This window comes from Neoarius graeffei, chromosome 11 (genome assembly GCF_027579695.1).
Source record: "Neoarius graeffei isolate fNeoGra1 chromosome 11, fNeoGra1.pri, whole genome shotgun sequence".
Lineage (NCBI taxonomy): Eukaryota > Metazoa > Chordata > Actinopteri > Siluriformes > Ariidae > Neoarius > Neoarius graeffei.
This window is the reverse complement of record NC_083579.1, coordinates 54,667,006-54,681,585: the sequence shown is the minus strand read 5'-3', so window position 1 is coordinate 54,681,585 and position 14,580 is coordinate 54,667,006. Positions and strand designations below refer to the sequence as shown.

The 14,580-nt window shown below is 43.7% G+C and overlaps 1 protein-coding gene across 1 annotated transcript in view; it reads right to left on the bottom strand.

Annotated features, from left to right (window-relative positions):
- The window catches only part of peli2 (pellino E3 ubiquitin protein ligase family member 2), a 65,189-nt gene extending 52,203 nt beyond the window's left edge, over positions 1-12,986 (bottom strand). The window contains exon 1 of the mRNA XM_060934243.1: positions 12,608-12,986. Within this exon, the coding sequence (XP_060790226.1) occupies positions 12,608-12,726 (119 nt within the window). The 5' untranslated portion in view covers positions 12,727-12,986. The remainder of the gene's footprint in view (positions 1-12,607) is intronic.
- Between the last annotated feature and the right edge of the window lie 1,594 nt (positions 12,987-14,580).

Here is a 14,580-nt window from a genome sequence, read left to right as displayed (position 1 = left end):
TTTACTTTGTATTTGAGTAAAGTGAATAAATAAATAAATAAATAAATAAATGGTCTGTGGAAAATGCATTTAAATCCTGGGAACTGCGTGCACAGGAGTTTATTTTGTGTTTACTCCCCCCGGCTGGCTACTTATTTGTCATGGCTGGCTAGTATGAGCCTTAGTGGAAAGCCCTGGGAACGCGGAAATGTCAAATTCGATTTTAGATTTACGAACCCGAAAAAATGTCGGTTAACATGGGAAACATGGTTAACAGATGTTTCGTAGGAGGGTGTAGCAACACCAATCTTGATGGGATTAGTACTCATCGTTTTCCAAAAGACCGGACAATGAGAGAGAAATGGGAGCGCTTGGTCTACACAGGCTGTGCACTGAAACTGCGCAAAGCTCACGCTGCCTGCTGGTGCTTCCGCAGGTAACGTCATGAATCTGGCTCCAGACTCCCTTGGGATTTTTCCAGACGCGTTTTGTCATTTTATTTTTTTCTGCTGTAGACAGATGGCCTTGTGCAAAATTACCCTTCTGGAAGAGTGTGTAAAGGGACATACTTTCATATATAAAAAATAAATAAATAAATAAATAAATTGGTCCAGGATATGCACTTTAATGCCCTCTATGAGCTGCTGCACTGTCAGGATTTATCCAACTGTTGATCGGTTCTTTCGGAAACCAAAAGAATCAAAATGGTTTCCGAAAGGAAAATGTATACATTTCTGTAAAGCTGCTTCATGACAATGTCCACTGTTAAAATACATACAAATAAAATGTAATCGAATTAGATGCACGTGACAGAACAACTACAGCTACCAGCACAGGTTTTCAGCTCAGTCATTAGTGCCAACTGTTTTTCAGCTCAGTGCAGATGTGATAACTGCATCTGGAGTTTTGCTGACTGCCACCTGCCTGTGCAAGCCTCGGCTCTAATGCAGCACCTACTCGACTGGTTGTGTAGCTTGTATATTTTATTTGGATTTTATCTTTGAACAAAAAAAAAAAAAAAAGAGAGAGAGAATACAAGTTTTATTGTAGTGTTGTCATCAGGACCGCCTAAACTGAGACCAATTCATGACCAAGCCCAGAGCGTATAGAAACCGAGATAAGACCAAGACTTTGAAGAGTTGAAGGCAGGGCTAAACCAAGTCAAGACCAGGTCCAGACCATCATTCACAGTAACAAATTTCAAATTAGCAACGAATCACATTATTGATTGCATATGAAGCAGGAAGGTTTATATCCAATCACAGTTATGACATTAACAGATAAATGAGACAACGCACAGGCAATTTACTGATATCTGTACAGTTGTGGTCTTGACCAGGCTTGAAATAAACTCCAGTTCCCTCTATATCCGCGACAAGACCGAGTAAAATGTGGTCAATTCCAAGACAAGACAGAGACCTTCAAAAAGCGGTCTCAAGACCAAGCTCAAATACTAGAACACCATTTTATTGTTTATCAAGTTTTGATTTTTATTCTTGTAAAGATTTGTATGGCATGTTTTCCATGATAAGTTATGGTTGTCTCAATAAACAGTGCTTACAGCAATTGTGTAAATGGGTTTTGGATTCTCAATTTATAGAAACATAATTCCAGACTAAATCACAGCACTGTTGAAAAATTTTGACCCAAAATACTCAGTCTTTATTGACGTGATCTACTCTCAACGCTACTGCAGGAATGTACTAAAGGAATCTTCCGGACTTCCAGCTCAGAAAACCAAAGAAATCCCCCCCAACTCGGAATTCTTACTTGGGAACTCGAGATGGTGTCCTCAACTCCGAATTCAGCGAGTGACCTCAAACCAATATGGCTGCCGACAACAATGGCAGTAAACAAAGTAGCTTTATATGAGTTTGCTGTATGTACAGGTATCTGTTTTAGATCAATTAACATAAAGACATATTTGCTTGGGGCGGCACGGTGGTGTAGTGGTTAGCGCTGTCGCCTCACAGCAAGAAGGTCCTGGGTTCGAGCCCCGGGGCCGGCGAGGGCCTTTCTGTGTGGAGTTTGCATGTTCTCCCTGTGTCCGCGTGGGTTTCCTCCGGGTGCTCCGGTTTCCCCCACAGTCCAAAGACATGCAGGTTAGGTTAACTGGTGACTCTAAATTGACCGTAGGTGTGAATGTGAGTGTGAATGGTTGTCTGTGTCTATGTGTCAGCCCTGTGATGACCTGGCGACTTGTCCAGGGTGTACCCCGCCTTTCGCCCGTAGTCAGCTGGGATAGGCTCCAGCTTGCCTGCGACCCTGTAGAGGGATAAAGCGGCTAGAGATAATGAGATGAGATGAGACATATTTGCTTGATAAACATAACATTGACTATACAAGTCACTGTTTCAAGGGGGAAAATATAAAATCGCTCATCACAATTAGGTGGCTAGTTTGTTGCTAATAAAAGACGAACATGGAAGCCCCCCGTAGCTCGAACAAGATCATTCCAATGTCAGACTTCCCACTTCTGGGTGAAGTCAAACTAGTATTAAAAGCTATAGGACTTCAGGATTAGGCCCTTTTGTTCCCCAGAAAGACAACTGACTAGCCAAAAACGTGGTAACTAACTTAATGTAACAGCATATGGCTAGCTAGATTATTAATACAGACAAATAATCAGTCTTCAAATGTACATCAGCACATAATATTTGCATCTGGCTAGCATGCTTTACTTTCTCTCGATATGTTTAAACAGAAGGTGACTGTTACCCCTTTTCCACCAAATCAGTTCCAGGGCTGGTTCGGGGCCAGTGCTGGTGCTGGTTCACAACTCGTTCAACTTGCGAGCCAGCTGAAAACCAGTTTGCTTTTCCATAGCTCGCGGTGCTAAGGGAAGCCACGTCATTACATCGCTGTATACGTCAGTTACGTCACTACGTTTGCATAAACCTTGGCGCGAATATCGAAGCAAAAACAATGCGGAAGAAGCAGCAGCAGCAACAACAACAATAATAATGGATGACTTTGCGTTTGTACAGCTGCTGCTTCTCGTCGCTTAAAAATGGCGATCTTTTGCGGTCTTGTTATTGTTGTTGGTCTTAACAACTCCGCCCCCCCCCGCTGACGTAAGCGGTTCTTTCCTCTGGCCCAGCAGAGAGTTGGTGCTAGCCTGGAACCGGTTTTTCTGGCCCCAGAGCCAGTTCTTTGTCAGTGGAAACAGAAAACCCGGTTCCAAACTAAGCACTGGCCCCAAACCAGCCCTGGAACTGCTTTGGTGGAAAAGGGGCATGTGTGTTTGCTGCACTAGCAGGAGTGTTGATGGGGACTATGATGACTTTAAACTGCACTTCATTCTGCTAGAATGCCAGCGTTTCCACACAGCTGCACGCTCCCGATTCTGAAATGTGTAGCAGCTAAAGCAGTAAAAACTGTTGTCAAACGGTAGAGATTGTGCCTCGGCTGATGTGTGTAGTGCAGCAGGCAGTGCGTTTCGTAAGCACACGCTATAGTTACAGCATCGGGATGTGTTGCCCCGCTGAGAAGTGCACTGTGTTTAAAAAAAAATACACAAAGTGAAGCGTTACTTTGCTAAAGTCAACGAGAAGTGCTTTTTTTGTGATTGTTAAAGGAACAGTCCACCGTACTTCCATAATGAAATATGTTCTTCTCTGAATTGAGACGAGCTGATCCGTACCTCTCCGAGCTTTGCGCAACCTCCCAGTCAGTCAGACGCGCTGTCACTCCTGTTAGCAATGTAGCTAGGCTCAGTATGGCCAATGGTATTTTTTGGGGCTGTAGTTAGATGCGACCAAACTCTTCCGCGTTTTTCCTGTTTACATAGGTTTATATGACCAGTGACATGAAACAAAGTTCAGTTACACAAATTGAAACATGGCGATTTTCTATGCTATGGAAAGTCCGCACTATAATGACAGGCGTAGTGAAGGTATCAATGCGCTGCCGAAGCACGCAGAAGGTGTTAGTATGCCTGTCATTATAGTGCGGACTTTCCATAGCATAGAAAATCGCCATGTTTCAATTTGTGTAACTGAACTTTGTTTCATGTCACTGGTCATATAAACCTATGTAAACAGGAAAAACGCGGAAGAGTTTGGTCGCATCTAACTACAGCCCCAAAAAATACCATTGGCCATACTGAGCCTAGCTACATTGCTAACAGGAGTGACAGCGTGTCTGACTGCGTCTGACTGACTGGGAGGTCGCACAAAGCTCGGAGAGGTACGGAGCAGCTCGTCTCAATTCAGAGAAGAACATATTTCATTATGGAAGTACGGTGGACTGTTCCTTTAAACCTACTTGTCTGCCAAGCAACGATGAATTTAAAAACAAAAATTTATATATCTGGATGTGAAATCTGCCTGAACCAGATAACTGGCTATTGATCTGTACACATCTAACTGACCATTTACAAACAAACAACGTCATGAGCCACGCTGGAGAGATCATGACTTCCACACATACATACATCTGGAGAAAAGCTACTCGATCCGATTCTGATTTCTCCAGCTGAAGCTCTTTACAGAAATGAAAAGATCCAAGAGAACAAGACTAAGAACCTGAGAAATGAATGTGGTGGAAATCTACATGGCAGTTTCTCTTCGAGAGAAATGCTCAGTTCTACATAGCCGACTGTACTTCTGTCCCTTTTGACCCCGAGCCAGAATCCTCTGCGGAAGTGATCAAGCGCACCTGTCCTGGAGTTAGGGTTCATTCCCACAGAGCCAGTCTCACTTGTCATCACAAAGCAACAAACCTCAGTGGAGGGGGGATTTCACAGGTTTGTTAAAATAATCCAGACAGATTACTAGAGCTGAACCTTGGCAGGAATTTCTGTCTGACGTAAAGCAGTCTAAACACAACATGGGCAAATTTTACACCTTTCCTGCACAGGAACAAAAGTATTTAGTGTTTTGAATTACAACCTTAAACGTTTTAGAACGGTGTTTCTCAACCACTGGGCCACGGCCCACGCAGCATCTAGTGAGCCTTGAATTTTTTTTCAAGTGGAAGCTAATTTTTACTCGTAGTAGGGTACAATTCCTGGGTTGCATCAGACATCACATCCGCCTCATTAAGCTACGGTCACATTACAGCTTGCGATGCTTTGCGACGGGTTATCTATGAAAATGAGGCATTTTGATGGCAATATACACGTGAGCTAAAAGTTGTGGTCACACAGCAGGTGAACACTTGGCTGTCGCGCCTTTGTGCGCTGGAGTCAGGCGCAGCTCGAGCGGCCGCGCATGCTCAGGACCCAGTCGTTATAGGAAACACCTGACGCTGATTTGAGTGCAGATCAGCACACACGGATACAGAAGCTGTTTTCACAGAGGCTTTGCGAAGTATCATCATTATCACAGTCACATTTGTTTCTAGTAATGTTTATAACGCTGTTTAAATACTCTGCTTTCGGTTTGGCGTTTGTTAAAAAAAAAAAAAACCACTTTGGAAGATGCTCTGGACACTTACAGTAATGCATTTATAGGGGTGTTCACACAGCAACTTTTACTCCGGTGTAGCACCGGGGCTGCCCCAGTAGAGCGTTCACACGGTACAAAGTTATACCGGTGTAGCCCCTGAAAGCTGCTTAAACCGGTGCAAATCTAACCCCCACGGGCGCAGATAGAGGGGGGGACGGGGGGGATTCATCCCATCCAGATTTAAATTCACCTCGTTCAGTCCCCCCCCCCACTTATAGGGAGGAAAAAACGTCTATGCTGTCTTTCTTTGCATAAGGTAAACCTCACGGAAAAATCAAAAGACTAATTACCATTCGGTTTATTGAGGTGCACAGCAGTGCATACATAGTTGCAACTGCGCAGACTGCACAGGTTGCGAGCTCGAGCTTGGTTGCTATGGTTACCCACAACAAGTTTGACAGGCATATCGGGGACAGCTCTTCCTAGTTCAGGACCCCAACACGGCATGATGAAGGGTGCCAAAAGGCAGAAAACGATTGCATCTTTTTTTTTTTTTTTTTTTAAAAACGGCTGTAAGTAAACTGTGCCTTACTTTATCATATCACCTTGCAATTTTTTGATAGTCTGTTCAAAGTAATGTCGTAGTGAAAGTAAAATCGTACGGAGTAGAGAAGCCTTTCTGGTAGCCTCCTTCTTTCGGTGGTAGCCTGTAGATACAGTGCTCAGAAGGCAGTTTTAATGTTTAATCTGGCGTTCCCTGCCATAATTTCAGCGAGCATATTGTTTCATAAGGAAACTTTGCGAAGAGTTGTTGACTGACTGCCGCTCACGCAACACACAGGCATAGTTAGAAAGTCAGGATGCACTGGTTTACACTTTACACACACACACGTAGCCCAGCCTCTCGCTATGTTTAACAGTTGGAACTTAGCGGTTTTAAAACTAGTTTTCCTAGGAACTAGTTGTGCGAGGAACTAGTGTTCCTCGCACAACACATGTTGGGGGTGGGGTTGGGGTTGGTTTGCTGGCAGCTTTGTCCCCCCCCAGTTCAAAAAACGTATCTGCGCCCCTGCCCTGCTCGGGAGGTGGTTTAAGAAATTTACTCTGGAGTAAATGCTAGTTTGCGGAGCAGCACCGATATAAAATGGGACGTCTGAACGCTACAGGGGTAGACTCGCTACGCGTGAGGAGAGTTGATTACATACGGGCATTGCATAATTTGCATCCTGGTATTTTGCGCTTCCAAAATGGCGAATATCAACAAGAACAGAACTGCGTGTCTTCCAGTGTTGCCAGATTGGGCGGTTTTAAGTGCATTTTGGCGGATTTGAACATATTTTGGGCTGGAAAACATCAGCAGTATCTGGCAACACTGGTGTCTTCATCCACGTTGTTTTCCCAGCGCTTGGTGATGCCATGACAACCGGGAAAAGGAAGTACATTTCCGCGCATGTACATATTTCATTTCCGCATTATTACTATCGTATAGCACGGTCGCAAAAACTGCCGTGTGAACGCAAGTGGGGCTGCACCGGTGCTAACACGCTTCTCTCTAGTAAGCAGGTTTGTGACGTGTGAACGCTCCACAAAATTTACACCGGTGTAAGATATATCGCAACAAAATACATCGGTGCAGCATCGATGCAAATATGTGCCGTGTGAACACCCCTAATGTCTGAGGACTACAGTCGATTTGCTAACTTTAGGAGTGCGGTTATCATGAACAATTCTGCACTCAAGTTTCCATCAATGAAGTTTATTACTTCAGCAAAACAGACTTCATGTTAAAATGAATTTCCTGTTTCACAGTTATACTTTGTGACTCTATAGGACACTGTTATAGAAGCAAAGTTATTTATAATCACATTATCTGTTATCACCCAAATGAGGATGGGTTCCATTCTGAGTCAGATTCCTGTCGAGGTTTTTTCCTCATGTCGTCTGAGGGAGTTTTTCCTTGCCACCGTCGCCACAGGCTCACTCATTGGGGTTAGATTAAGGGATAAAATGAGCTCATGTTTAAAGTCTTTAATTCTCTGTAAAGCTGCTTTGCGACAATGCCTATTGTTAAAAGTGCTATAAAAATAAACTTGACTTAAATATCACGCCTGCGAATAAACACTCTTCCTGCATTTCGATCCGTCTACCGCCGTCCATCTTGTTGTGTCCTGATCCCCAGATCTTTAACCCAGTCACGTATAAAAAGTTCTACTTCTCCATGCTCTTCCAGGTTTCATCTGTTTGTCCATGTAAAATGATGTCTGCAGCACCAGGTAGTTTGAGGTGTCGGGGAACTCAACGGATAGATAATTTTCCAACTTATGGGAAAAATCCTTCTTCGTTAGCGTCTCAGAATCTAATCCAATTGAGTGGTTTCTACTGTATATCCACTTTTTTTTAGCGTACTTCATGGTTTTAATAACTTGCTTGTTTGCTGTACACAAACACGGCAATAAGCTCGTGTTAATGGACCAGACTCCATTTTCGGATCATTAACCCCTTTTGACTGAGAATGCCCTGCATGCATGGTTTTACGTTGGCTTCTGGCACATCCATACAGTTTTAAATTAGGGCTGTAACGATATACGTATCGAAATCGAAATCGCAATAAGCAGAGCCACGATCCGTATCGCGATACAAGAAGGCAGAATCGCGGTACACCCTTTCAAACTTCTCCTCAGCCCAAAAACAGAGGCGCTTCCAAACTTCAATTTATGAATACTTTACTTTTTATTTAAATTACATTTTAAACTTACTTAAATTACTTTATTTTTTTATATCTATTAGTAAGTCGTTTTTTCGCCGACCTGCGACAATCTTCTGCGAGTCACGCAACGTCCACACTCGCCACTGGCAGAGCATTCATTTCTTTTAAGCGGTCGCCATTCTGGTTGCGACGTGGGGAGCGAATCTGTAAACAAGCAGCTCATTGGCTGGCTAGGTGTGCCACAAGCCAATCACAATCACTTGACCGGAAAGGCATGCAGTGTTGCCAGATTGGGCAGGTTTAGGTGCTTTTTGGCTGGTTTTGAACATATTTTGGGGTGGAAAACGTTAGCAATATCTGGCAACACTGAAGGCATGTCTGCTTGGGTGGAACCTTCTGTGGCAGTTACATTTTGACACGCGAGCAATGTTTCACCATAAAAATTCCGTAATTTCCATCTGTTTTCCGCGATCACAGAAAATCATTGGCCCTATGAGAGTGAGACAGTGAGAGAGCCACCCCCCAAAAAAAATCTTAACGGATTTACACGATTTGGAAAAATGACTTTTTCAGAACCGAAAAAACAGAGCTTCCGGCTCAACAGTATTATTTTGAGAAATAAAACAATCTTTGGATATACATTTGTTCATTTTTGCATACATATTACTCATTCTCTGCAGTGGTCTGAATTATTTGTTATTAAATAGTTAATGTAAGTAAGTAAATGTTAATAAGTCAAATTTACTACTTTAAAAAAACATTTTTAAAAAAATCGTGGGCGTATCAAATCGTGGGTCAAAAATCGCGAAACGAATCGAATCGTGAGTTGGGTGTATCGTTACAGCCCTATTTTAAATACAATACCTACAATTAAAAACAGTTTGTTTTTATGGCATTTATTTAATTCCTGGGCTCCCATCTGTAACAGGGCGTGATGTTGCATCCCATTAATACACTTTACAATAGATTATTAGATTCTAATAGAATAAATGAGGCAAAATAATTGGGGATTGTTTTTAATGGACCCTGACTTGTTACAAGTATGAATAGGTGGGCCTCAAAGCAGAAAAGGTTGACAACCCGTGTTTTAGAAGACATGAACATGCATTGAAACTGAAAAACACCCTTGATTAAAACTGTGCACGATGTGGCAAAATGAACGTAGTATGTTTCTATCAAACTGTCTAAAACCTCTTCAAAGTTTCTAAAAGCACGGTGGCAGAACTCAATCAGCCCTTCTCAGGTGACAGAGATGAAAGCCGTTTCAGAAACAAGCATGACACATGACACTGAACACCACACACTGAATGAGAGAGATCCTTTTTCCTCAGTTCCACCCACAGAGAGAGATCAGTCAATGAAAATAAAAACGTCCTGCCAGAGGTGTCGCTTCGAAGAGGCTAATAGGGACTGGGTCACACAAAACCCTATCAATACGGCCAGTCAGGCCAGGGAGGACAATGAACAGAGACAGCAGGACTGAGGAGACACAGTTCCTGTGCCCAGATCAATAATACACTCTTTCAGCTTCAGTCCCTCTCTCCAAAGTGTGCCAGGGTCCCGTGCCAGGCAGTTCTAGCTACAAAAAAAAAAAAAAAGAACCACCACCACCATGCACGACAAGAACAAGCCTGGTACTGATGTTAAGCCTGAAACTGAGACACGGAAACTAAAGCAGTCATATAATAATAATAATAATAATAATATGGTGGGAAGACGGGCGGCACGGTGGCGTAATGGTTATCATTGTTGCCTCACAGCAAGAAGGTCCTGTGTTCGAGCCCAGCGGCCGAAGAGGGCCTTTCTGTGTGGAGTTTGCATGTTCTCCCCGTGTCCGCATGGGTTTCCTCCGGGTGCTCCGGTTTCCCCTACAGTCCAAAGCCATGTAGGTCAGGTTAACTGGCTACTCTAAATTGACAGTAGGTGTGAATGTGAGTATGAATGGTTATTTGTCTCTATGTATCAGGACAGCAATGATCTGGCGACTTGTCCAGGGTGTACCCCGCCTTTCGCCCGTAGTCAGCTGGGATAGGCTCCAGCTTGCCTGCGACCCTGTACAGGATAAGCGGCTCCAGATAATGGATGGATGACACTGTAAAGACATTCCTGATCCAACAATCGACATTAGATCCTTGTCTAAGCCTTCAGAAAGCAAGTATGTAATGTGATCTCAAATCACATTACACGCCGGCGTAGTGGTTAGCACGGTCGCCTCACAGCAAGAAGGTTCCGGGTTCGAACCAAGCTTTTCTGTGTCGAGTTTGCATATGTTCTCCCCGTGGGTTTCCTCCGGGTGCTCCGGTTTCCCCTACAGTCCAAAGGCATGCAGGTCAGGTTAACTGGCTACTCTAAATTGACCGTAGGTGTGAATGTGAGTATGAATGGTTATTTGTCTCTATTACCCCTTTTCCACCAAATCAGTTCCAGGGCTGGTTCAGGGCCAGTGCTGGTGCTGGTTCACAACTCGTTCAACTTGCGAGCCAGCTGAGAACCAGCTTGCTTTTCCATCGCTAGCGGTGCTAAGAGAAGACACGTCATTACGTCGCTGTACACGTCAGTTATGTCGTTGTATACGTCATTACGTCACTGTATACGTCAGTTACGTCGATACGTTGGCATAAACCTTGGCGCGAATATCGAAGCAAAAACAACGCGGAAGATGCAGCAGCAACAACAACAACAATAATAATAATGGATGACTTCGCGTTTGTACAGCTGCTGCTTCTCGTTGCTTAAAAATGGCGATCTTTCGCGGTCTTGTTATTGTTGTCGGTCTTAACAACTCCGCCCCCCCGCTGACGTAAGCGGTTCTTTCCTCTGGCCCAGCAGAGAGTTGGTGCTAGCCTGGAACCGGTTTTTCTGGCCCCAGAGCCAGTTCTTTGTCAGTGGAAACAGAAAACCCAGTTCCAAACTAAGCACTGGCCCCGAACCAGCCCTGGAACTGCTTTGGTGGAAAAGGGGCATATGCATCAGGACAGCGATTGTAACGGCCAAAGTAGAATTCATATAGATGTGAATTACAATTTATGTTACATGGTATATATAATTTCATTTGAGTGTGTAATTTTATATAAGTAGTTTATTTCATGATTAAGATGATGGATAATATGTGGCAAGGTTAAAAGAATTAGAATTCATATGTTAAGAATTAGAACAAGAATTAGAACTGTCTCACACTTCTCAAGAATTAGAATTCATTCAGCTATATAAGAACGGTCTTGCGCTTCTCAGGGTAGATCTCGAGAAGCCGTGGAAGCGAACTGTTTTTCTTACCTGACTCTCTGATATTGATTCACCGACTCTCTGTATCTTAGAACCTTTGTAATAGTTAAACGAGGATTAAAGTTCAACTTTCAAGACGTTTCAAGTGGATTTATTGCAAGGCACACGGACACCGAGAGTGGAAACAGTTACTTTGAGACAGAGACTTCGTCAGCGTAAGCTATAGCACTTTTCTCAAGGTCTCACTAAGAACGAGCCTCTACAGCGATGATCTGGCGACTTGTCCAGGGTGTACCCCGCCTTTCGCCCGTAGTCAGCTGGGATATGCTCCAGCTTGCCTGCGACCCTGTACAGGATAAGCGGCTCCAGATAATGGATGGATGACACTGTAAAGACATTCCTGATCCAACAATCGACATTAGATCCTTGTCTAAGCCTTCAGAAAGCAAGTATGTAATGTGATCTCAAATCACATTACACGCTGGCGTAGTGGTTAGCACGGTCGCCTCACAGCAAGAAGGTTCCGGGTTCGAACCCTGTGGGTTTCCTCCGGGTGCTCTGGCTTCCTCTACAGTCCAAAGACATGCAGTTAGGTTGACGTGGCTGCTCACTCCTCTGAGTGTGTGTGTGTGTGTGTGTGTGTGTGTGTGTGTTCACTGCTTCATGTGCATGCATGTGACAAATAAAGGTTTCTTCTAAATTACAGTAAAGGAAGAAAGATTGTAATAGAGGAAGAAGGGGGAAAGAAGGAGGAGAGAAAGGCTAAATCACATGGGAGGAAATGGCAAAGAGAAGTGTGGTGGATTAGAACGACTTCCGAATTCCTCCAAAGCCCTGACTCTCTGTGGGACTTCCTGAGTGACGGAAAGACTCCGCTGTGGCCAACTAACGCAACATAGTAAATTAAGAACAGCTGCAAAAGCAGAAAGCCTGAGATTTTACCCCAGGCAGCAGGGTTTGGGTCGGTTCGAGCTATTGTGAGACTGAAATAATCGCCTTTCCATCATGGCAGGCGCTGCACACGCTGGTTATTCCTGCTGGGGGGGAAAAAAACAAACAAAAAAAACAAAACAAAACACGTGTTTGGGTTCGTGAGTAACCTGAGCGCGTGAATTTCAGCCCATGGGAGGTCTCTTCCGCTTCCCAACCACCTCCTGCACAAAAACAAACCGATTCCGTGGAAATAGTGACTAAGAATACGGCTCCGTGTAGACGCAAAGCTGGCTTTAATCCGAATCCGCACTGTGTTGAATCGGATAAACACCACGGACAGAACTTAAAGCTCCTGGACACCGCGGATCAAACTCACCCGAGAACAACCAGTTCCCCGTACTTCACAGGCTCTTTGGTGGGTGCACAGGTCTCCTCCTGAGCCGAAGAAAACATCAGGCTGTTCACCTCAATCAGCGCTCTCTCCTCGCTCTGCATTAGTGGCTCCAATCCAGAGGAGGGGGCAGAAAAAAAATCACAGCAAAAACACTTCAAAGGACGCGGCTCACGGCCATTTTCCGCCTCTTTTTCCACTCCTATTCAAGTTTCCCCCTTTTACAAAACAAACCCAATAACCTCCTGCATCAGATACAGGCTGAACAGTTGAAACGTTTTACAAAACGCGTCTCTTATCAAATCCACCGCGACTAACTTCGCATTCCGGCCGCTTTCTGCCAAGTGGAAAAACATTCTGCTCCACTGTAGGGGGTGGACTGTACCATTCACTCTCGCCTACTTTTAAACAGGGAGAGCCGCGGAGAGAAACCTAAAGGAACTGTATGATATGTCTTCCTACTCCCAATACATATTACATTGTTATTACAAACGTATAATATAAACGTATTCTGAATTATATGATCTGTGTTAAAACGTTTCACTTGAATGAAACAACATCGAGACAAACCAAAGGCTCTCCCTCGGATGGGACAGTCCAAGAGCGCCACGGTCTGAGGCGGCACCTTCAATTATGTAAACAAAGAGTAAAATTTGGAAATGTTTAAAGGGATATTCACACCAGATGTGCAGCTCAGCGTTTGGGTGAAAACCTTTGTCTTATTTACTCGATCAATTTTGTGCCAAAATGTTCATACAATACTTTTGAAATATCAAACAAAAACGATAAATCAAAATTAAAAAAAAAAAAAGTCAATTTTTTTTAGACCGGCAAACAAATTATTCGTGTAATCGTGCAAAATATCAGTCTATTACTCTTCAGAAACCTTTTATTTTTGTTCCGCGTCTTTCTCAGTTTTGTTTGATGTAATTTATTTTGGTTGCGATTCCAGCTTTCTCGTTTGCGCTCCCTGACTTTTTGCTTGCAGTTTTGGCACAAATTTCAGGTGTGGGTGGGCTGTCCAGGAACGCATTCCCATTGGGTAACTTGTGTTTGACTGACAGCTACGTTCAGCCATTCCCTACTCGGATTCTGGCGGACTGTTTGCCGAGCGATCCATTGATGGTAAACAAGGATCGAGTGGACTTCAGTGGCGACTATGATACTGAATTAATTCAACAAAGTCTAAGTGCGGGACAAATGTGTTGTATGTGTTGCAGTAGTATAGCCTAGTAAACTAGACCCACCCGCCTAGCGGCCAAAAATATTTTTGCCTACGAGTGGGTCTAGCCTCGCACCATATCAACAAAACACCCCGGGCATCAAATCGTGCCCGCCAATCACAACGCAAGGTTTTTGTTTGGATTCTTTGGGCGGGCTTTTGCAGGAGTGACGACAAAGCTGCGCGACGCTGGAGAAAGCACAGCAGGAAAGATGGCTACGGCTAGTGAACAGCGCGCGTTTGACTCCGCTTTGGAATCAGTTTTAGAAGAATTAGACTTGGAGTTTTCGTTGAAACATGAGCAGGAAGAGGCTCTCCGCTCATTCCTTTTCAAGAAGGACGTTTTCGCTGTTTTGCCGACCGGCTATGGCAAAAGTCTGATCTACCAGCTGGCTCCGCTCGTAGCCAAAAGGATGGGGCTAGTTTGTGCAGTACGAAGAATTAATAAACAGCTTTGAAACATTACTTTTTGATTGTTTCTTATTTTCCCGTTATTTTAAATTTAAGGGAAATTATTTCACCAAACACCACTAAATAAAAATAAAAACTCTCAAAAAGTTTAAGCAAACCCTTGGAAAAAAAAGTGTATGTTAAGTATGTGGTACAGACTCCAAACTTGTGGTCATTATCTCCAAACTTCTTAATATCTAGAACCTGTTTATTAATTAATACGCATTTTGAAAAATTATTTATTTCAAGGCCTCCCCCACTGCTTTCTGTCGCTCTGACTACGTCA